Genomic DNA, 25,244 nt, shown 5'->3' on the forward strand with positions numbered 1-25,244 from the left:
GATGAACTTGCCAGGAGAAAATTATTTTCATACGCTGTCTTCAAACCCCGTGGAAAGGAAAGGGGAATAAAAATTCAGTTGAGCGAGACTGTATATGAGGTTTTGTGCTATGACATTTGATTCTAAGTGCATCATTTTGAGAAGAAAAACAGGTTTTATGCTCTGCCATTCGTTTCTATGTATGTCATTTCAAGAAGAAAAACAGTAAGATTCCCATTTTACAGATGAAGGGAACAAGGCTCAGAGAAGGCAAATCCTGCTTCTCACTTGGCATTTGGAGGATTCAAACCCAAAATTACATATCTCACTCCAATTTTATGTTTTGTGCCTGATTTATATCTTGCCCCCTACACCATGTCTCTCCAGTATCACCCAAAGTGACTTTACTTTTGAATATGTGTTTACAGGACATCAAAGATTCCAGGTGAAAGGAGAAAATAAAATCAATTTTCAGTGTTTTCTCCACATATTTCTTACATCTCAATATTAAGGCCCACTCTTTCAGTGGAACGACCATTTGATTTCTGCATGATGCTAAAATGCTCTTTCCTTTCATTTATGTTTAATTTTAGTTTCGATTGAAATTAATTTCCCTTTTCTGCCTGGCTTTAACATTTTTATTTATTTGCTTGTTTTTGGTTTTTTAAATTAAGCTTTAAATTTAGAATAATTTTATATTTATAGAAACACTGCAAAGATACCATAGGAAGTTTCTTTCACCTAGTTTCCCTTATTTAATTTGTCTTCATGGAAAATTTATGTTGATCATTTATTTAAGAATAATCTGTCCTTCTTTCTCAAGTGATCTAAGATTTGCCCTTCTTTATTGATGTTTATTATGATGTATTTAATTATGAACTTCATGTATTTCCTATTTTTTCTAGAGTATTTCTTGAAGACTATCATCTTTCAATTATTACCTTTTTAAATATTATCTATTACCAATTTACCCTAAACACTACTTTTAAAAATCTCTTCTTGTTTATTATCTTTGCTGAACCGTGTCTTTTTTGGCATTTGACCATTCTATTAAGCTTTTTGTTAAATTTATTTTTCATTTAGAGAAAATCTGTTTAATATTCAAATCTACCTTTTTTCCCCAAAAATATCTTATTCTTTCATTATGTTTCCAGAACTTATTCTAATTAATTAATTATTTCAAATGTAATCATTCTATAGTCTTTTCCAAGTGTTCATAATATTTCAAGTTCGCGAGTGTCTGCTTTTGCTGCTTTTTGTATCTGCTGATTCTTACTCAGAGTGGATTATTTCCTCATTGACATATGATTTGTTATTGTGAGTGTATCTTCAGCAAGCTGTAACCTTCACACCCTCCCAAGAGAGTTCCATACACCCTGGGTTTTGGAAAAAAAATACCTGCATGCTAGTTTCGTGTTTCTTTCTTTCTTTCTTCTTCTTCTTCTTCTTCTTTTTTTTTTTTTTTTTTTTTTTTTTTTTTTTTTTTGAGACGGAGTTTCGCTCTTGTTACCCAGGCTGGAGTGCAATGGCGCGATCTCGGCTCACCGCAACCTCCGCCTCCTGGGTTCAGGCAATTCTCCTGCCTCAGCCTCCTCAGTAGCTGGGATTACAGGCACGCGCCACCATGCCCAGCTAATTTTTTGTATTTTTAGTAGAGACGGGGTTTCACCATGTTGACCAGGATGGTCTTGAACTCTCGACCTCGTGATCTACCCGCCTCGGCCTCCCAAAGTTCTGGGATTAGAGGCATGAGCCACCGCACCCGGCTGTTTTGTATTTCTTTCTAATGCAGGCCTCCAGTTTTACCCAACAAGAATTAAGGGGTTTGGGATTCACTTTGTAATTGTGAAATCTACATCTGTATAATCCATGATTTCTGTATTTTGTCAAGTCTTTCCCCGTTCTGGTAATTAGGTTTCCTAACTTTGTCGCATTGCTAACATTACTTTCCCATATTTAAATCTCAATTTTTTTGTGGGGTTTTTTTTTTTTTTTTTGAAATTACTAGATTGTCTGTTGACTTGTGCTGTAAAAGATAATTCCAAAATGCAATTTCTTTCTCATGCGTACCTTTTAATTTGTATTAGTTATAGCCTCACTTTTACATTGACAAGATTGACAGCATGAGTATTGTTTTATAAACATCATTTTCAGATTATCCTTAGTTATATATTTATTACAAGATAGTTCTATGCTCATCAACACTTTTCTGACCACACATTCCCCATTTTTGAGATCTTCACTTTATTAATCTTTGGGTTTCCTAGAGTTTCTCAAGTAGTGTTTCCCTCTATCCCCTGCATGCACATTCCTAAGGAAAGCAAATAACTTTTTTATTTCTTGAGGTCTTGCATGTTAGGCAGTGTCTTTCTTTTGCAAAACAACTTGGTTTTTTTGAAAATTATTTGGTCAGATTTTAATTTTCTTTTGATATTTTCTGTCACTGGGGACACTTACCCCAGAGTAGAGACCATTAAAATCAGTCTGTGTTCCTCATTTTAGAAGACTTATTTTTCTACTTACATGTTGATATACTTTTTCCTTTATCTTTGAAATTGAAACTGCTATAGTGCCTTACATGTTTCTCAGCTCCAAGCACTCTGTTAGACATAGAGATGGTACTCGATGTTTCAGGATAGAATGGATGATTGAATAAGTAAGATTATATGCTGTGGTGGATCATTCCATCTGTTCTTATTTCTGGCGTATGATGCAGCATTTTGAGCTAAAAGCAGGTTTTTCTGTATCTGAGGGTTTTTTTTTTCTGTGATATCTTTGAACTATATATTTTCTATTACGTTGGTCCTTCATTGCTTTACTTTCACACCTATTTTCTCTCCTATTAACTTATTTCTTACATATTACATATTCGAATTGCGATTTTCTACGCTACACTATTTTTTTAATGTTTCTTTCATATTTATTACTATTTTTTCTTATTTCTTGGATATGTTCAGTGTGTTTTATGTAAATTTTACACCTCTGATTTTCTTGTCATTGATTTTCCCCCAGTAGTTTCTACCCTAATTGTTGTTGCTTCATGTATGATTATGGTTTCCGTACATTTTAGTCACCTTCATTTTTTTTCTTGAACTATGATAATTTACTCTTCTCATCTTTTATCTTTAATTTTATGGTAGGTGCTGATTTCTTTTTCTTTTCTTTTTTTTTTTTTTTTTGAGACAGGGACTCACTCTGTCACCCAGGCTGGAGTGTGCTTGTGCGATCTCAACTTACTGCAGCTTCGACTTCCTGGGCTCAGGTGACCCTCCCACCTCAGCCTCATGAATAGCCAGCTGAACTACACTCACATGCTGGCATGCCTAGCTGATTTTCAAGTGTTTTGTAGATACAGGGTTTTGCTGTGTTGCCCAGGCTGCTGTGGAACTTCTTGGCCTAAGTGATCTGCCCACCTAGGCCTGCCGAGTGCTGGGAGTACAGGCGTGAGCCACTGCACCTGGCCCTGAATAAATATTTGACAAATACACTATCAAACAAATGAATGAAGACACACAAAATAACAGGAAAAAAAATTATCCAGAGTTTTGTTAAGGCTCTAGAATAGATTAAAATTTTTTTGGAGATTTAGTATTTTATTCTTCAACTCTGCTGTGCTGTCTGAAAAGTAGCTTGACCACGTTTGGTGACTTTGTCATGAAGTCTTTTCTCATTCATATGTCCAGGGTAGTAGTATTGCCTAGGTTGTCTTCCAGCACTTTTATACTTTCGGGTTTTATATTTAAGTTTTTAGTATGTCTTGAGTTAATTTTCGTATGTAGTATAAAGAAGGGTTCCAGCTTTAATCTGCTGCTTTTGACTAGCCAGTTATCCCAGCAGCACTTACGGAACAGGTAGCCTTTTCCCCATTGCTTCTTTTTGTCAGCTTTGTCAAAATCCTAGAGGAAGGTCCTAGATGAAGTGAAAAAAATTGACAAGTGGGATCTAATTAAACTTAAGAGCTTCTGCAGTGCAAAAGAAATTGTCAGCACAGTAAACAGACAACCTACAGAATGAGAGAAAATATGCAAACTATACATTTGACAATGGTCTAATATCCAGTGTCTAGAAGGAACTTAAATTTACAAGAGAAAAACCCATTAAAGAGTGAGTGAAGGACATGGAAGACACTTTTCAAAAGAAGACAAGTATGTGGGAAGCAAGAATATATATATATATATATAAAGAATATATAAAGAATATATATATAATATATATAATTATATAATATGTAATAATATAATATATATTATAATAATATAATAATAATATATATTATATATATTCTATATAATAATATATAATATATATTCTATATAATAATATGTATAATTATAATATATAATATATAATATAATATATAATATATATACATATATACAATATATATACATATATACATATATTTATACATATATACATACATATATACATATAATATATATAATATATATAATATAATATATAATATATAATATAATATATAATGTATAATTATATTATTATATAATATATATAATAATATATAATATATAACATATATGTTATATATAAAGTATATATATATATATATATATATATATATATATATAAAAGCTCAACGTCACTGATCATTGAAGAAATGCAAATCAAAACCACATTGAGATACCATCTCACACCAGTCAGAATGGCTATCATTAGAAAGTCAAAAAATAACACATGTTGGGATGGTGGTGGAGAAAAGTGAACACATATATTGTTGGGAGTATAAATTAGTTCAACCATTGAGGAAAACACATGGTGATTCCTCAAAGAGCTGAAAGAACTACCATTCAACCCAGCAATCCCATTACTGGGTGTATACCCAGAGGAATATAAATTATTCTACCACAAAGACACATGCATGTACTATACACAATAGCAAAGACATGGAATCAACCTAAATGCGCATCAATAATAGACTGGATTAAAAAATATGGTACATATACACCATGAAATACTATGCAGCCGTAAAAAAGAATGAGATTATGTCTTTTGTGGGAATACGAATGGAGCGGAAGGTCATTCTCCTCAGCAAACTGAAGCAGGATCAGAAAACCAAATACCACATTTTCTCACTTATAAGTGGGAGCTAAATGATGAGAACTTTTGAACCCAAAAATGAAACAATAGGAACTAGAATCTACTTGAGGGTAGAGGGTGGGAGGAGGGAGAGGAGCAGATAAGATAACTATTGGGTACTGGCTTAATAGCTGTGTGATGAAATAATTTGTACAACAAACCTCCATGACACAAGTTTATCTACATAACAAACCTTCACATGTACCCCTGAACCTAAAATAGATGTTAAAAAAAAGTAGCTTGAAATTCTGTATTTTAAAATCTTAAAATTCTTTTAAATTTATATTCAATAATACTTATATACATTTACTGGGTATATCAAGTCTTAATTTGTTCTTCATCTTATCTCAAATGAAGACAATTCATCTGAATTAGCTGTGCATGTCATGCAAAAATGATCCTGGCTTGACCTCCCATCGATGAGTCCTAGCATGCACACTGTGCTTCGGTGACCTGACGCATATTGTGATAGTTAATACTGAGTGTTTAACTTGATTGGATTGAAGGATGAAACATTTTATTCCTGGGTGTGTCTGTCAGGGTGTTGCCGAAGGAGATGGACATTTGAGTCAGTGGACGGGGAGAAGCAGACCCGCCCTCAATCTGGATAGGCACCACCCCATCAGCTGCCTGCACGGCTAGAATAAAGCAGGTGGAAGAAGATAGAAGGGCTAGACTGACTAAGTGTTCTGACCTTCATCTTTCTCCTGTGCGGGATGATTGCTGCCCTTAAACATCAAACTCCAAGTTCTTGCGCTTTTGGACTCTTGGACTTACACCAATGATTTGGCAGGGACTTTCAGGCCTTTGGCCACAGACTGAAGGCTGTACTCTTGGCTTCCCTACTTTTGAGGCTTTGGGGACTCAGACTGGCTTTCTGCCTCCTGACCTTGTGAGTGGCCTATTGTGGGACTTCACTTGCGAGCATTTGAGTCAATTCTCCTAATAAACTCCACTTCATATATTCATCCTATTAGTTCTGTCCCTTGAGAGAACCCTAATACATGTATGTTTCTTAGTTTTCCTAGTTTCATCCTAGGAACCTAAAATTCCTCAGAGAGAAGACTTTGGTTGATCTTATCAGAATCCTTAGTAATTTTCAGAACACTCCTCAGCCTGCTTGACAAACTGGAAAATAATTTCTTACTTTTTTTCTGTAAATTTTCCAAACTTAAGTATATTTAGCATATACTTTTCATAGTCTATAGTTTAAAGTTAAGGCCACTTTCCAGTTTCAGTGTAATTGGAATTTTTTTTTTTTTTTGGACTGTTATTTTTTGAGAGTTTGGAAAAGACAGTCGAGTGAAGATACCATTTACCAATATCATATCAGATTTGTTTTGTGTGTATTATTCCTTCTGTAAACAATGCTAGAATGAACTTCCTGGTATATAAAATAGATATTTTTCCCCAACCATTTCATTAATGAGATGTTGACTATCTGGGTGAAAGGCTGTTTTTTTTGAAAGCTTTTGATAATTGTTGCAGATTACTTTCTGGAAAGATGGTACCACCCTTCAGTACTTGCAAAGGTATTAGTTTACTTGGACCCTGTCTAATGTAACACTTAATGATATTCTCACAATTTTGTATCAGTTTTATACATGAACAGTAGCATCCTATAATATTATTATTATTTTACGTAGTGTAAGCTTCACTTTTCAATTTTTTCCTCATTTTTTCTTATATTTTTATCCCCACATTCTTCACTTATAAGTTTTCTACTCATACCCCTGATCATTTTTCAGTGGTGAGGATTTTGTTTGGCCAGGTTATAAGAATTCTTTAAATATTCCCAATAATGATCATTTGATGGTTTTACACATTGCAAAACTTTTCTTGCTTTTTATATGGCTTTCAAATATGTTGACCCGGTTTTAGATTTCTGTTTTAATTCTAAAAGATTTTTTAGAAGAGTTCAATTGCCTTTGGTGTCAAATTTAGAAAGAATTCTATCGTAAGATCTATAAAACATTAATTGTGTTTTCTTTTGATATTTCTTTGATATTTCTATTTCTAATGCATTTTCTCAATACTTTCAAGCCATCCAGAATTAAATTTTTTATCATGGTGTGAGGTAGGGTTATAACTTGGCTTCATGCCAAAATTGTTGCAGGCACTCTATTTTAAAAAACCCCTCTTATAGGGTAATACCTTGTGTACATAATGGTGTCTTCATTTCCAACTCTTTCTTCTAATGCATTATATTTTTATTTCTTCAGCTTTATTATGTTTTGTTAGAGTAGCTTATAAAGAGTCCTAACCTGAGTAGAGCAGGTAAGCCCTAATTGCCCTTTCTTTATAACTTTTTCTTTAACCTAATTCCATGTTTTTGCTGGTCATTTGTTCTTCCAGTTACATTTCAAACAATTTCAAAAATTTTTAATAATTGAAGAAAGTATTTACTTCAAAATAGTTTGTAATTTTCTTTGTATGTATTTAAGAGTCACCCACACTGAAATTCGGTACTTTTTCTTGTAAACCTACATTTTTTATTGCTTTTATGAGTAAGCATTTTATATATCTTGGTTCTATTGTGGATGAATTTTTTTTAATTGTTATGTTACAATTTAACTGGTTAGTGCTCAAATAGCAAAACTATTAATATCAGTATTAATAATTCATTTATTTTTGTGGTTGACTAGTATTCCCTGGTATGCAGGTCCCACAGTTCATTGACCATTCACCTATTTTTGGACATTTTGATGTTTCCAGGTTTGGGCTATTACAGATCAAGCTGCTGTGAACTATTATGTACAGATTTCAGTGCAGATGTAAGTTTTTAGATACCTGGGGTATAATGTCCAGTATTTTGAGTTTTTAACGAAAGTAAAAAACTATATTCCAGAATGGCTGTACACACCCACCAGGAATGTATCTGGGTGAAAGGAATGTATTAGAGATCTGGCTCATCATCTTCTCTCCAGCATTTGGTATAATGACTACTTTAAATTGTATTTCTTTTCATAGGTGGGCAGTGATAGCTCATCTTAGTCTTAATTTGTATTTCCCTTGTGGTTAGTGTTGTTGAACATCTCAGCTATTTATATAATATGGTAGAAAACAACACACAATTTTAAAAATTTTAATTCAACTGTTAAACACCATCTTAATAGCTTAGGAAAAGAAAAAAATCTGTGTATTTGCTTATATTTTTACTCTTTGGTTGCTTTTTCTGCCTTGCTTGTGTTAAAAATTTCTTCTTTTATTATTTTATTTATGTTTAAAGAGTTTTCTTTAACCATTCTTTTAGGGTATTTGTCAACAAAAAATTATCAAAACTTTACTTCCCATGAGAATGTTAAGTTTCCCTTTATTCTGGAAGGATGTCTTTGCCAGTTGTAGAGTATTAGGTTGTCAGTTCTTTGCTTTCAATACTTGAAAAATAGTGTGCCGTTTTCTTCTGTCCTCTGTGGTTTCTGATGAGAACTCAGCTGCCATTCAAATCGTTTTTCCCTACAGCATTGTTCCCCTAAAGTTTCTGTCTCACAGCTTTCAAGATTTTAAGTTTCTATTTAGTTGAAGAAGGTTAGCCACGATCTGTCTTTGCACTGATTTCTTTGGCTTTATCTGCCTGGGGTTTTTCTGAGTTTCTTGTATTTGTAGGTTTATGTCTTGTGCAAAGTTTAGGACATTTTCAGACATTATTTCTTTGGATATCTTCATAGCCTCTCTTCTTTTAGGGATAATGCTGAAATGAAGATTAGATCTTTTTGTTATAGTGCTACAGGGTCTTAATGTTCTTTTTATTTTTTAAGTCTATTTTCACTCTTTTGTTTAAACTGAGTTTTTCTGTTGTTCTACTTTCAGGTTCACCGATTCTTCCCTCTCCCTTCTCCTTTCTGTTCTTGAGACCCTCCATTGAGTTTCCTTTATCTAGCTTTTTATACATTTTCATTCTAAAATTTTCATTTCATTTTTCTTTATAGCTTCCATCTCTTTGCTGAGACTTTCTGTGTTTTTTACCAAGTTCTATAATTCTGTTATTGGATTTCTCACCTCTACAGTTTCCATTTATTTTTCCTACATTTTTGCTGGGCCTTTCTCTTTCTTTCCTGAGACATTTTATTTTTTTTTTCATTTGTTTCATGTGTCCATAATTACTCATGGGAGCACTTATATGCTTTAAAATCCTTGTCAGATAATTTTAACACGTGTATCATCTTAGTGTTGGCATGTCTTGATTATCTTTGAGAAGTGATTTTCTGTTGAAACTTGGACATTTTGAGTATTATACTATAAGGCTATGGATTTTATTTAAATCTTCTGTTTGAGCTGATCTTCTGTGGCACCATTCAGACAAAGAAAAAGGGAGCTTGTTACTGTCAGGTGTTGGGTGAAAGTTGAGGCTCCCCACTAGGCCTCCAGGGGCACCCAGTGTGGGGAGGGGCTCCTTGCTACTGCTGGGCCATGGTGGGAATTCCAGCTCCCCACCACACCTTTGCTGATCCCACTCAGGCCAGAGGAAGCGGGAGTTCCTCCTCACTGCTCGCCAATGGTAGGGGACAGTCTTGTTACTGACAATTGTCTGTAGAGATCCAAGTTCCCCACACAACCTCCACTGATACTGAGGGAGAGGAAGCCACATGATTACCAAATTGGGATAAAAGTCTTGACTCCCTCCCCTGACTTCTCTCCCTACACCCCCTCCTCAGCATGGGGGAAAGAAGTGGGTTTGGGGTACACCCTAACAGTCTGGCGAGAGTAAAATCCTAGGCTTCCTGCTTTTGTTGATGGGGATGGCAGTGGGACTGCTGGTTTTGTGGTTTTTGTGGTTTTTGCCTGGAGTAGAACAAACTTTTATTTCTTGCTAAGCTGCCCCTTTCCTCATCATGTGGCTAGAGAAAACAAGTTCTGGTTGGGGCTTTTCATCATCTGCACCTGTTGGCATTTCCAGTTCTCAGAAGTTCCAGCTCCAAGTTCCTTCTGTGAGGCCAAAAGGAAACCCAGAGAGATCATTGCCAACTCCACCTGCCAGTCTGAGGCCCTGATATGGTCTTTTTCTGTCCCCACTCCATTCACATTTTAGTGTCTTCTTGTTTTTTTAATAAACAATATTGAGGGAAATTAGAAGGAGGAAAAGGTAGAAATACTTCTCTATTTTTTAGAAGTGACAGTCTTTGAATATGTATCTTAATTCCCTAACTCATTAGAATGCCTACATTGCACTTAAGCAAATAAGTGAGAGACAAAATTAAATAATTTTTAGACTCCTAAATTTATATATGTGTTTCTAACGTATATGTTACATAATGTATTATTATATAATATATAATATGTATTATAAATTTTATTTGTGCTATCAAATATAATATATATCATTATATATAAACATATTACATATATTTTATTATATATAAATGACAAAGGAAAACATGTTTGTTATAAATTGCCAGAATTCACAGACATGATAATTGTGGCATAATCCATATATTAAATTTTTTGAAAAACAAACACAAAAGTAATTTCACAAAAGATAATTCAAATATGGCTTTTTCTGTACGTACTTCTGTTATATGTTCAATTCAGCAACTCTTTATTGCATGTCTAGTATGATCTCATTACATTCTAGGTGTTCTATAGCATAAAACAAATCTGACAGAGGGCTATTTGACAATAAGACTATAACCATGTTCATAATAAAAATAAATTAATTTGTAAAGACTCATATTTAGAAAAGGGAAATTTCATTAAGAGATGGAGTTACCAAAATGGTCCTTTGGTAGAAATTAAGATGAGATTTTTTTCAAAAACTGTATTTGTTTGCATGTTGAGGGGTTGGCAGGCCGTTTTAGGAAATTGTGAAGGCTTGGGAAAACTTTAAGTCTGGGAATTCTGAATGACCACGGCAAGTACAACTTGACAGCTTGCTGCGTGGGAGAACCACAAGGTCATGAGTGACAGGAGCCAACTGTGCAGGATTCAAGGCAGGACGTTATTTAAGCAAGATTGACCTTGTTCTGTCCCAAGGGACCCTGTAGGAAAGCCCTGTTCATCGATGCTCTCATTGCCCTAATAGGGAAGGTAGCATCATTGCAAGTTCCAGAATCTGAAAGTGGCATAATAAAAATTATATTTAAGAGATATTATTCATGATAGTTATTGCAGTAACCCAGGTGTGAAGCAACAAATCTGAGTGCATGCTTTCCTTCCACACCATGTTTCACCTCTTCTTCAGAATCGACAGTAGAGCAATGGGATTAACATGTGGTGATTGCCTTTATTTCACCGAATACTCTGCTAGACAACATCCATGTGTTTTCTCAGTTAGTATTCAGTGCCACTATTGAGGAATTATTATGGACATTTTATGAGATTAAGCAGTTTTTCCAAAGTCCCACAGCCAGTATTTAAATACATCCTCTTGACATTGCATGACACTGACACCTCCATACCTAGCATGATGGCAGGTGAGGCACAGGCTCCCAGGGTCCTTGATGACTTGATTCTGTGTTGCAGCTGGGGCAGCTCTTACCTTCCCTTACTCGGCTACTTTATTACCCACAAGTCAGCCCGTAAAATATGATAACAATTTAATGTTGTGGTGCTGTAGAAACGAGTTTCAGATTTCTTCCCCTTCCTCTCCATCCAGGCAATGTCCTACCAGAACTTCAGTTTAGGGTACTGCAGCCCAGAGAGCGCAGAAGCAGCTCACATCAGTCAGCAGACAATTAAGACACTGGCCTTTGATTCATCTTCCAAGCTAACATGTAACCATGCCGCTGATTTCCCATTTTCGTTGTTTATGGCACGGCAGGTGGACGAACAGCTCTGCCTGATTTATGAAGTGCTTGCCTTCTGTAAATCACCGAGTAGAAACCCAGCACGCTGCTAATCCTAATTGGTTAAGTCCTAAGTAGGGAGTGATTAGAAAGTCTTCTGGAATGAAGGTGCCTCATGCAAATGAGGGAGACATGCAGCTCCTTGGGAGGAAACTCCTCCTGCTCACAATATGCGGTGAAGTTTTTGTCACTGTTCATTCCTACTGCCCTCTTCTATCTCTTGCTGGTCAACCCCTGTTGATCTTCCATTTGTCATAAACTGGAGGGAGGGGTGAGTGGGGAAGTACACTACAGAAGCAGAATGCTGTTTGCCCACTTACTGTCTCATTTGTTAATTTCAATCTGGATTAATTTCCCAGTTCCTGTAAACCATTCATCATGAAGAAGGAGAACCGTGCAATAGGACTCATAGTGTTGTTTATTGGAGTGGGAAACCTGAGGGCTTTGAATTCTGTCTTCCTGCATTCAGATACCACGCTTTCCTGCGAGAAAATAACATGGCATTCTCAGATACTCAGTGGTGGCCTTCTCTGATTGGTCACTTAAAGCCTAAACTACTCTGAAAAATTCTAAATATGTGAGGCTGTGCACATCTTCTAATTGGAAATAGGGTTAAGAAATGCAGACTTTGCTGGCGGAAGAAGAAAGAAGCCTGCAAATTGTGTACAAGTTTCACCCAGCCTCAAGGTTGAGGACACAGGATAGTGTGCATGCGACACATTTAAAGGAGCAGTGATCTGAGATTAAAACTCAGACCAGGAAGCTTCCATTCTCCTGTTTCAACCAACTGAATATGTTCTCTTTTTTGGCTAATTCTCTTTTCATTTCTCTCTCCGCTTCCCCATCTTCCTCCTTCTACTTCCCTTCCCCTTTGTACTTTTTCCCTGTCTACCTTCCTCTTTTTCCTTTCTTCTCCATATTTCCTGGGACCAAATGACAGCTGCAGCAGCAGAAGTGGCAGCATCCCTTTGGAACTGGAGGATGAACCTGCCTGCATGGAGGAAGTTGATTACAGTACAGACAGCAGCTCAGAACAGGAAGGGAACTTGTCTGAGTTGGACCGGAGGATCCAGGAGTGTGCCTACAATAAGGACGAGGGAGAGGAAGAAGAGGAGGCACCAGAGCAGGGAGGAGAAGCCATCCCATAGCCCCAAGGTTCACAGCAATTTCTGTGTCTCCAACTATTGGATTGAACATGCAGCTAAGTTTCTGCTGCTTCATGATCAGACACACACAATATATACGCCAGTGCAAAAAGCCAGCCTTTGTGAGCTCAGCAACCCCGTTTCCAGATTTTGTTCTAGTTTCCCTATGCATAGAAGCTGACCACCTTATAATATTTTACATGCACATGTAGGTAGCTCCTGGGGCCTATGCAAGCTGCCATTGTGCTTAGAATAGGACTCAACGTATGTACCTATACAGCAATCCTGCATGGTCTGCACACGTACCCCAGAACCTAAAGTACAATTAATTAAAAAAAGAGAGAGAGAAAGAAATGTGGCCAAACCAACATTACTGTACAATAGCACCTCCTTATTAATCCCAAATTAATCCCAAGACTTCTATGAGAACTCCTGGAAGTAGGCGCTCTCTTTTCATGGTTATTTCTTTTTTTTTTTTTTCTCCTTTCTCTAAAGTTTATTGTAAAAATTATTTATTTTTATGTCTTTTTCTCCATGTTAATATCCAGTAACTATGTTTGATTTTTTTTTATTGCATTTGAGGTTTGGGGGTACATGTGAAGAACATGCAAGATTGTTGCATAGGTACACACATGGCAGTGTGGTTTGCTGCCTTCCTTCCCCTCACGTGTATCTGTCATTTCTCCCCATGCTATCTCTTCCTACCTTCCCACCCCCCCATTTCCCCCCAATGGACCCCAGTGTGTAGTGCTCCTCTCCCTGTGTCCATGTGTTCTCATTGTTCAAGGACACATGCACACGAATGTTCATTGCAGCACTGTTTACAATAGCAAAGACCTGGAACCAACCCAAATGCCCATCGATGATAGGCTGGATAGGGAAAATGTGGTACATATACACCATGGAATATTATGCAGCCATCAAAAACGATGAGTTTGCGTCCTTTGTAGGGACATGGATGAACCTGGAAACCATCATTCTCAGCAAACTGACACAAGAGCAGAAATTCAAACACCGCATGTTCTCATTCATGGTTATTTCTAAGGTAGAATATATCCAAGTTGATTGTATCCTTGCCACATAATAGCATATAGCTGAATCCTTTCCAGTACTGAAAAATGGCATCTAATTGCTCTAATTGCATTGCTCTGGGTACTAGTAAATATGAATATCTTCATTAAAACAAACAAAAAGAATGGGACTCAACAGGTAGCCTCAAGATGACCATGGACCCTTTCAAGACTGTTCTGTTATTCTCCGTTCCTGTGCTTAAAACTGAAGCAAGCTGGAAGTAGAGGAGTTGGGTTTCTTCTTGGCTTCTCAGCGAGAATTCTAAGTGGTTATTTAAGTTGTTTCATATATGAGTATCATCTTCTACTGTTATTTCCCCACCATAGCATTTGAGCTCCCCAGAGCAAACCATGAGCCCCACTGAGACTCTGGGGATCCTGGCAGAGTCTTCAGGTGCTGGGTGCTTAAACATGAAAAACTGTGTATCCAAGTACTTGCAGGTTTCATCCATGATCTTCTCAAGTAGCATATATTTTACATATATTCTACTCTTGGTCTAGAATGGCTGCTGAAGCACCAGCCATTGCTTCCGCATCGCAGACAGCAGCAAAAAGAACACAAAAAGAAGCGCCCATTTTCTATCTTTCCAAAAGCTATACATAATATTTCTGCTTAATCTCATCGGCTGAAAAATGGGCCTATGGCCACAGGAAGTTGCAACAGAGGTTGGAAAACACAGTCTTAATATGAGATGGGCCCAGCTAAAGTTCAGAGTCTGAAGTAAAAGTCTGAATACCAAGGGAAAAGATAATAATGCATATTTGGGGATTACATATCTGCCAAAGAGACTTCTCCTGATGTTCCAAACACCACCAAGAGAGTTTTGGAAACGTTAGAATAATTTCAGATGAAACTCATAGCACACACCTCGTGACCAGCAGAAAGCCACAGAGCAAAACTTTGCCCTAGATTAGCTCCATGGCATAGAAGAAAGGCATCTATTGTGATTCGGGGAGCTGATAGCATTGTTGACAGTCTCTTATTTTTTAACTCTTTTCCAAATGTCCTTGCTATAGTTCAGAAATTACACATCCATTCTTCACATGAAGATATATCTCCTTCTGTAACATACACAAGAAATTTGAAGATTAGCAAAGATACTGAAAGTAAAACCCAAGCACTATATATCTTTTAGCTCCTCCCATATTTCACGTTTCCACTTTTTTTTTTTTTTTTTTTTTTTTTTTGAGACAGAGTTTCGCTCTTGTTACCCAGGCTGGAGTGCAATGGTGCGATCTCGGCTCACCGCAACCTCCACCTCCTGGGTTCAGGCAATTCTTCTGCCTCAGCCTCCCGAGTAGCTGGGATTACAGGCACGTGCCACCATGCCCAGATAATTTTTTGTATTTCTAGTAGAGTCAGGTTTTCACCATGTTGACCAGGATGATCTCAATCGCTTGACTTGTGATCCACCCGCCTCGGCCTCCCACAGTGCTGGGATTACAGACGTGAGCCACCACGCCCAGCCCTCCACTCTTAAATAAAGGCTATGGGTCATGCACTTTACTAAGCTCTATGGATGCAGATAAGAAAGACCCATTTTGTGCCCTCAGTAATCAGAGAAAGAAGAACAATAAACATTCTAATTTAATGCAGTGTGGCCCACGACTTTATGGAGCCGTGCGAAGAGTATAGCAAAAATACCTAATGTAACGGGGGTGGCAGTTGTGGGAAAAGACTACCAAAAAGAAGTCATAAATTAGGTGATTTTTGAAGAATGCACAGGACTTTTCAGGTCCAAACTGAGAAAAGACATGCGAAGAAGTGGGAAGATTTTGCGCAAAGGCCGTGTGGTAGAGTCAGAACTTGAAATAATATGTTCCATGTGACGCCACATGTCCCGACTCATAAGTGGGAGTTGAACAATGAGAACACGTGGACACAGGGAGGGGAACATCACACATTGGGGTCTGTTGCAGGGTTGGGGGCTAGGGGAGGGTTGGCATTAGGAGAAATACTTAATGTAGATGACGGGTTGATGGGTGCAACAAGCCATCATAGCACATGTATACCTACGTAACAAACCTGCCTGTTCTGCACATGTATCCCAGAACTTAAATTATTTTTAAAAAGATGTGTTTGTATGTGAGAAAAGGAGGAGAGTGACAAGAGATGAAATGGAAAACAGATAGAAAATTAAGCAGCCTTTGACATGCCTTGAGGAAGAGGCTGAACTCAATTCTGACTGTGATGGGGAGCCTTAAAGAGCCTTCCGCAGAGGCGTGCCCGTGACTGTCACTAGCATGTCTGTATCAGCACCGCTGCTCCCTCATACATGGCTGACGGTTTGGTGCTGCTGCTCTGCTGGTTGCTCAGTAGTCTCAAAAGTGCCGCTGGTATGACATTACCATATTTGAAGAGCGAGCAGAAGGTCTGTCTTCAGGTCAAAGAAAGTGCAGTTTGGGGTCATGTTGAATGTTGGTGGCCTACGTGACAGCCATTTGGAGAGGTTTCCTAGAAATTGGAAATCAGAGGTCCATCAGGAAGCAGAAGGAGAACAGAGAGGTGTACCTAACACCTAGTGATGTTGGGGACTCGGGTGAATGTCCTAAGCACCTAATCCCAGGTGCCAGTGAGTTGGGGAGGCAATTGATTGGAGGAGGGATGAGGGGACTCGGGAGCAGACCTCTCTTTTTTCCTGCCAGGACTGGAGGCTATTCTGTGTCACATCTCACCAATCTTCCATCTAGAATTAGAGAGTGCTTATCTGAGAGTTAACTCTAGATGGGCATAAGAGCTGTTCTAGTCAAGCCAGGACTGTCTCTTGCTGGCCAAACCACTTCAGTGAATTTTTCTGAAAAATGTATTCTCCCGAACTCAGAGTCAAACTAGGATGAACCAAGAATTCCAAGGAGTTGTAGGCTATAATGGGAAGCCAGTGTGGTCCAAAATGTGCAGAGAAGAGCGGAGTCCAGAGAGGCGATGCTGGGGCCAGGCAGAATGTGTGCCGTCTTGTAGCAGCTGTCACCTCGTGCTCTGCATGGCAGGACTGGAACTGGGGCTGAGGGGCTGTGGGGGTCTGCAGCTTCCTGGGACAGTCTGGTAAACCTTCTCTGATGGGCAAAGGTTGGGAGCTCTCCGATTTCACCTTTAAGATAGTCCCCTTGTTAGAAGAGAAGCAAAGGACTTGCAACCCATGAGTCCCCAAGGGTGGAAACTCCTGACCGTTGATAACACTTCCCTCTGGAGAGAGGCTTTGTGGCTCCATGAAAGGAAGAAGGAAGTTTAAATGTCTCAACAGATCCCTTTATAGCCTGGCCCCAATCTCCTTGACAGCCTCAGCTTCTGCCACAGAACGTGCCCTCATTTTCTCTCATCGCACTTAACGCACGTGTGCGTCTACACCCAAATGCGCACGCACACATGCACACCACTTCTGAAGACACACAGATCCCTAAAGTTCTCTTTGATTTTTCTAACGTGTTCACATTTTTCCTCTGCCTCTGACAAGAATCTCCCACTACCTTGTTTGGGAATATCAAAACCCAGTTCAGATAGCATCTTTATTCTTTGAAACTCGTCCTCATCACTCAAATCACCCAATGCCAAGTTACATAATCTCTCTTCCATGCCTCTGTTGTCATCTGTTTTATGCTATGCTTATCATTTTTAACTTGATACATATGCCTTTTATATCCACACTCCCGTTCACCATTGAATAGTGAGCTCTAAAGTACACAAACCTATTACCCTGGCATCTCTCCCCGTACCTACCATGCTTCTTGACACATTGCAGGTGTTCAAAAATGTGTCTTTCCCCCAGCTTTAAACCTGGACATCCCAATCTCAATCTCATTTATTTCCCTCAAATCCATCCGCTTTCCATCTCAAAGAAGAGTTTGTGTTCTAGAAAGGGAAACTGGTTTCACGAAAAGGACATATGCCGTGAGTGCAGCCCGGCCTCTCAAGCTAGTGGTTGTCATGGAAGATTTCCCAGAGTGAGGCGAGCTTAACAAGGGGCAGAATGGCCTTATCCTGACCTGCATTGTGCAGATGTTTAGACAGAGTGGTGATAATGGAGGAGTGGCATCTCCCAGGGTCTCCAGAGGCTGCCTCATTCATCCAAGGTGCTCTGGCTCCTGTGCTGCCTTTGGTGAGAACTGGTTGTGCAGCTTCATGGGTGTCATGCCAACTGGGCTGCCTGGGCACTCCTTGCAATCCCATCAGTGAGAATCAGCATCCAAGAATTCCATCCATTGGCTTCAGTTTCCTTCCAGTAAAAGGACTCAGAGCCACCAAGAACGTTTGAAATTAACCTGCTCCCTGAGTTACAAGCTCACTTTGAGGGTTGCCAACCCAAGGAAGGTCACATCACATGCTTCCATTTATCAGCCTGGAAAATGGTGCTGTAGAGTCAATTTCATATTCCAAGGGGGCCTCTGCCCTATGCCAAGGGAAGGGGCTCCCAGAAAATGCCTGACGTAAACCATCCTTGTTAGGGACTCAGAATGGTGACCTGCATGGTGGATCTGAGCATTTGGACTCGGATTAGAATGACGGATTTGTTTTGCCCTGCTGGTACATCTCACTCCAGCTCCCCAAATGCTCCAGTCTTGGAAAGACATGTATAGTAGGCTGGTGCTCACCAGGAGGGCTTTTCTGGGCAAAAATAATTCATCAGTTCTGGAGCCTGCTGCTATCTTCCGAACAGATACCCTCTTCTGTTTGTGTTGCTGTTTAGCTTCATGCTACCAATGCTTGATAAAAAGTGTTCTTTAGAAAAGAAAAAAGGAGTGGTAAAAGGGAATTTTGAGATGAAGAATGGATTATATTACAAACTTTCAGTGCCCAATAATAAAAAGATACAATTGTATGTAACTCAAAATCATCTATTACACACATACAGTTCAACACAATGAAGCTGAAACTAAGCTTGAGTTACACACACACACGCACATACACACACACATGTGCACACACGCGTGCATGCTAGGCATGGGGCTTTAAGCATGAGAACAATGAATGAGTGAAGGTTGATCATGGGACACATGACACGTGTTCATAAGGGTGAGGGGTAGCTAGTCGATGATTTGAGCCTCCACAGAAGTCAAGATGAAAGCCTTTTGTGTAGAAGGTGAGGCTTATGTCTCATCAGCACGTGAAATAAACTGGTCTTGAAGTGTGTATATATCCTGGGTCAGTTCCAGTCGCAAAGTAAAACGGGTTCAGTATTATTGGTAGAGAACGCAGACTATGAGAGAATTACCGAATGAACCACATTTAGGTCTTATGACAAGTAGCTAAATAGAGGAGACCACTGACTGTTTACAAGGTGAAGCAGGCAAAGCTCAGTGGCTCACGACTGTAATCCCAGAACTTTGTGAGGCCAAGGTGGGAGGATCCCTTGAGCCCAGGAGTTTGAGACTGGCTTGGGCAACATAGTTAGACCTTGTATCTAAAAAAAAAAAAAAGAAAGAAAAAAAAAAAAAACAAATTAGCCAGGCATGATGGTGCTGGAGGCCGAGGCGGAGGATCACATGAACTTGGAAGGTTGAGGCTACAGTGAGCCGTGATCTCGCCACTGCACTCCCACATAGGTGACAGAGTGAGACCCTGTACTCATCTAAAAATAAATAAATAAAAGGCTGAAGCAAACATGATTCTACATGGGGGAATTTCAGTAATCTTTTATAGTCTCTAGGCTCTGATAGGGTAAAAATGATTTCTTGCTAGCAGACAAGTATTATTGTGTCCAGACCCTGGCAAAATAAATAAAACTTAAGCACAATTACGTGGAGCTAGGCAGTTGTGGTGTCTCAGTGTAGCCCTGGTCCTGAGGGGCGGGGCAAGACATGGCTTTGGGTTCCCTTCTCTCTCCTGGCCGTGAGACAGAGAGAGGAAGCAGAGAGGCCAACAGTTCTTCCATCCAAGCCTCCGGGGTGGGGGTTAAATGAATGAATGTCCTGAGATACAAGATTATCAACCAGGCCCCACTCACTTCCATCTGAAGAGGAAGTGATTTTGGGAGGCATTAGAGGAGGAAAAATCTGCCTGTATTTCTGCTCTGCTCAGACCATCACATAGTGACTCATTTAACTCTTGGTACCAGCTGTGTGCAATAAATGGACATGATGATTGTCATTTTAAAAATGAAGTGTACCCATACTTAAAGAGGCATGTTTAGTAAATGACAGAGCTGGAATCTGTTCCCAGGGAAATTTGACTTCCCAACTCGGGCTCCCTCCACTTCCCCAGAGGAGGTGAACAGGAACTCCTAACATGCTAATTGGCAACACTTATGATCTGCAATCGCCTAAGACCATCACAGGTGTCGTCATGTTTAACCTTAAAACTTCAGCCTGATAAGGTACAAAAAAGTCTTAATGCTGCCACTTTGTAAAGTGAGGGCATTGAGAATGTAGGGGGCCGGGCACAGTGGCTCACGCCTGTAGTCCCAGCACTTTGGAAGGCCGAGGCGGGTGGATCACGAGGTCAAGAGATCGAGACCATCCTGGTCAACATGGCGAAACCCCGTCTCCACTAAAAATACAAAAAGTTAGCTGGGCATGGTGGCGCGTGCCTGTAATCCCAGCTACTCAGGAGGCTGAGGCAGGAGAATTGCTTGAACCTGGGAGGCGGAGGTTGCGGTGAGCTGAGATCGCGCCATTACACTCCATCCTGGGTAACAAAAGCGAAACTCCGTCTCAAAAAAAAAAAAAAAAAAAAAGTAGGGGCTTGCCTAGCATAACACAGATAGTAAGTACTGGATCACAACCTTAACTCAGGCAGTCAGACTCTGAAACCTCTTCTCCAAGGAAAAGCGTCTTTCTTCAAACACCCCTGCAGGCCTCTGAGAGGTTATGGAGCAACTCTCTCCATTTCTAGGAAAGTGTATCATTCTAGTTGATCCTTGACTCAAGTATAAGTAACTCATACTGGACGTTTCTGCATAACATCCTGCTTGTCTGCAAACTCAACAGGTTCAAAGTCAAAATCTCCTCCCAACAAAATCTCTACCTCCACGTTCCTAAACTTGATCATGCCGATAGAGACCTGCGCTGTTTGATTTCTTTGTGTGCCCGATGCGTAGCTCACTGTCTGGCCGAGCCAGGCACTCAGATCTTCATTAAGTGGATGAATCTGCAACGTTGTCGAGTTTGAGTCTTCGCTTCGGGTTGAGTCCAAAGCGAAGAATCAGACTCGACAGCGCGGTTCTTTCTTCTCTTTCTTCTTGGGCCGTTTCTCACCTGAAGCTCAGCAAGTTTTCTTACTACTCTTCTCACCTTTGATTGTGCCTTTTTTCCAACCCTTTTATCCCCGTGCAGCCTGATGATATTGGGCAGGAAAACTGGCTTCTCCTTATGCTGCTTATAACCTGTCAGCGACCTCCCATGGTCTTAAGGATAAAAGGCAAACAGGACCTAGCGCCTGAGCCTTTCCAGATCCAGCCACTGTGTAACTTTCTGGTCTCTTCTCTTGACACCAGCCCCAGTTTAAAGTCATAAAAAATTACTTTCAATTCTCAGAAAGCACCCTACGTTTCTGTTCCGCCTCCTTCCATCCATGTGCCTAATTCTATCCATTACGTGCTGAAATGTAGCCTCCTCCAAGAAGTCACCCATGATCTGATTCTGAGTTCCCACAATCATCTTGGAGAAACTCAGTCACAGCTTCTGACATATGGCATTGCCTGTGGACTTTGCTGACCCCTCTGCACGCCCCCACCCCCGCCCCACTACACCGAGACTGTAATATCTTGGAAGACAAAGACAATTTTGTTCACGGCTACATCCCGAGGACCTAGTATTGTGCCCAAGGTGTGGTAGGACTTCCTTAAAGATGTGTTGAATGATTGAGATCTTAATTTCCGTTCCAAAGGGCTCCTGAGAGGGACCTCCTCCTCACTGCCTCAGGAACCTCTCACATACGGAGAGCAGAGCTGCAGGAACGTGTGTGTCCAGCCAGCTCAGAGCTCCAAGAAAGCGTCCGGGAGAAACCTCCCTCAGCTCCTTGATTGCTGAGCCTCCTGGTCGGTAATTTTCCAGAAACAGCTTCTTGTTTCCTCCAAATGGCCTGTAGAGGTCAGAAAAGGGCCTTGTTTTCCAATCCGCGACTGTCCTCTCTCCATTAGCATGCACCCCGGGTGTCTATAATTAAGCAAGCCTAAGCTGGGCACATAGGAACGGAAATGCATTGACTTTAATAAAACAGAGTGTAAAACAACTTTAGATTGACTCCAGCCTTGTTTATTCTTACACACTTGTAATTCTGGTTTGGTATATTCCCAGTCAAAGAGACCATTGTCCTGGGAACTGAAGCGTGTGTCTTGCTTCATTGCTACTGCAGCCTGTCCGAGGAAGCAAGTCGCACCAGGTTGCTGCTACCTACTGACTCACGGCAATTTTTTTTTGGTTTTTTATTTTTTAAAAGAAGTATAATAACAAAGAGGAGCTCCTATTGATGTCCTAGACTGTGTGTGTGTGTGTGTGTGTGTGTGTGTGTGTGAACGTAGGTATATTCAGAGTCCAGAAAAACATGTAAATAATGAAAATGGATCAGGCACTCTGGTGTTCACCCATTGTGAAATTTTGGAAATGATGGTTTTGCTCTTTAAGTGATTCCCTCGCATAAGAGACAGAACATGATACCGGAAGTTGAGAGTCCAAGGCTCTGGCTCTGTTACTTCTATGTATGGCTTTGGGATGACCCTTTTCTCTGGGTCTCAGCTTCTCTGTTGAAGGGTGAAGGGCTGGACCACATGAAATCCAAGGTCAGTTCTATTTCTAATATTCGTGAACGTGAATGCTGTGCTAGCGGGGCCTGCAGAGAGCGCCGGCAGGCCCAGGGCTGGCCAGGCGGGTGAAGAGGCAGCGTGAGGTTGGTCACACTAGTGTTCTGTCTCTGCAGGGACCGAGGCCAGGCCTGCACAATGATCTTTTCAGAGCAGAGAGCAGAGCCGTGCCATTGATACCCTGCCAATCTGCAGCAGAATAAAAGCTTCCGAAATCAGGGCTAAAAATAAATAATAAAACAAAGTGACAACATAAACAGGAAGACCTAATGGAAGGGGAGGAGGATGAATTGAGTCAGCAAACTTGGGGCTGGGGTGGGGCAGGGAAGAATGAAGTGCGTTTTCATCTGCAGGGATTGGCCTCCTAGGTGCCGTGCTGGTGTTTAGAGCGCTCTTGGAAATGGGAGTCAGATGCCACCCGGAGAAGATGCAGAAGACGGGCGAGGCATGGCTGCCCTCTCAGGCCCGTTTCCTCCCTGTTGTGCGGTCGGCCCGCCCACTCCCCACTGACTCTTTGTTTGTTGTTCAGAGAGAGTTCTTTCACAGTCCCTCTCCTGTCCCTGGCCTCGGCCTGGGCCTGGGCCAGCTGCCCTCATCGACCTTGTCTCTCAGCATTTGGGGCACAGCTTCCTCTTGGCCTCTTTGCACACACTCAGGATTTCAATCAAAATGACTTTCAAATCTGGTCATTTAGGAGAGGGTGTGTGCAAGAAGGTTAGGGGCAGGGAGCTCATTATTACTGAGCACATTTAATGTGCCAGCCACTGTACAGTGACATGCAACATGTGAGGAGACAGACAGCAGTCACCTCGCTGCAGTCACAGGGCAGACACCTGTACGACAGGTAAACACAGGCAGACACCTGTACGACCGCAGATCACCTGTGTGACCTTGTTCCGGGCCTTATCATTGGTCATTGTCAAGGGCAGAGATTCAAAGCGGATAAAACCTTCCCTTAGCGAGGCAGTTTCTTGAAATTGGGGATATGCAAATATGAGCAACCATTGTTGGGTTGAGGGAGGAAAAGCTTCTCTGCTGTGCATTAGATGGTACCAAAGATTTGGGGAGTGGGATCAAGGGCATGCACTGGCAGAGACGGAGGGAGAAGACGCAGGGTGAGGACTTCCCAGCATGCTCAAGGCAGCGGAGGAAAGAGGGCCTCAGAGAAATCCTGACTCATAAAAAAGGAATGTCTGGGATTGAATTTTAACTTGTTTTCTGTTCTGTAGGATCTCATTTCACCCCATCCCTAGCCCCTCAAATCTCTAGTAAAAGTCTTCTCCTCCCAAGTAGCTGGGTCCTCATTATATTTTGAGTAGGTGAAAGGTTCGATTGTTCATTTTGGATAAAAAACATGGGGAGAAGCCACCAAAGAGAATTCGGCAGAAGCAGGAAATATGCAAAATTCAATTCTTGGAAATTACAGATTCCATTTATTTGGACACTTCATGAACACGATGGTAATGATAATAATCACCTTACCATAAACACTAACCGTGAACCAGTCTTTGGGCTGAAAGTTGACTATTCACAAAACCCCTTTGGGCTGAAAGTTGACTATTCACAAAACCCCTTTGAGGTAAGTAACTAGTATGATACCCATTTTACAGACGAGGAAACAAAGTCTGGGAGATATGTAGTAGCATGTGCAAAGTAGGTGGTTAGTGGAGAGGCTGCATTTCGGTTTGAACTGAGCCTGTATGCTCGTCCCATTCTCCCCATGGTGTAACACCTCTGACAGGAAATGTTCCTCAGTGGCAGTGGATGTCTCTTCCCTTTGTTTTTTCTTTGAAACAAAATTGCCTTTGTACTTTCTTCAAATTCAATTAGAAATGGATCTGTATTATGCCATTGCACTCCAGCCTGGGCCACAGAGGAAAACCTTGTCTCAAAAAAAAAAAAAGGGAAATGGATCTGTAATTTTCAGCGTCTTACTTTCAGACTTAGTCGAGACTCATTGTTCCCCCGCGTACTTATTAATCTTAATTTTTCTCAGCTTCCTTTTCCATATTTCTAGATGAAAATGCTGGGTGACCTTTTAAAGAAATCTTCCAGTGGGTTGATGGTGGTAGCTGGTGATGTCCGTGGGAAATAACGTGAAGGACACTGTGTGTTTCCCCTAGCAAATGCTCAGAGCAACATTTTTTAAAATTATGCTGTAAGTTCTGAGGTACGTGTGCAGATCATGCAGGATGGTTACATAGGTATAAACGTGCCATGGTGGTTTGCTGCATCCATCACCCCGTCACCTATTACATTAGTTATTTCTCCTAATGTTATCCCTTCCCAATCCTGCTTTCCCTCCTTTTCCTTCCCTTGCTCCCTCACCCCTCAAGAGGCTCAGGTATGTGATGTTCCCCTCCCTGTGTCCATGTGTTCTCATTGTTCAACTTCCACTTATGAGTGAGAACTTGCAGTGTTTGACTTTCTGTTCTTGTG

General features: G+C 40.4%; 1 protein-coding gene across 5 annotated transcripts in view; it reads left to right on the plus strand.

The window, feature by feature from the left end:
* The window catches only part of AGBL1 (AGBL carboxypeptidase 1), a 945,533-nt gene that overhangs the window by 770,209 nt on the left and 150,080 nt on the right, over positions 1–25,244 (plus strand). For 3 of the 5 annotated variants that reach the window (XM_074399982.1, XM_074399983.1, XM_074399986.1), the window contains exon 23: positions 12,799–15,665. The exons of the other annotated variants lie outside the window; for them this stretch is intronic. In XM_074399982.1, the coding sequence (XP_074256083.1) occupies positions 12,799–13,006 (208 nt within the window). In that variant the 3' untranslated portion in view covers positions 13,007–15,665. Of the gene's footprint in view, positions 1–12,798; positions 15,666–25,244 lie in introns of those variants that run through there. 5 annotated transcript variants of the gene reach the window in all.

Source organism: Saimiri boliviensis, chromosome 5 (assembly GCF_048565385.1).
Source record: "Saimiri boliviensis isolate mSaiBol1 chromosome 5, mSaiBol1.pri, whole genome shotgun sequence".
Classification (NCBI taxonomy): domain Eukaryota; kingdom Metazoa; phylum Chordata; class Mammalia; order Primates; family Cebidae; genus Saimiri; species Saimiri boliviensis.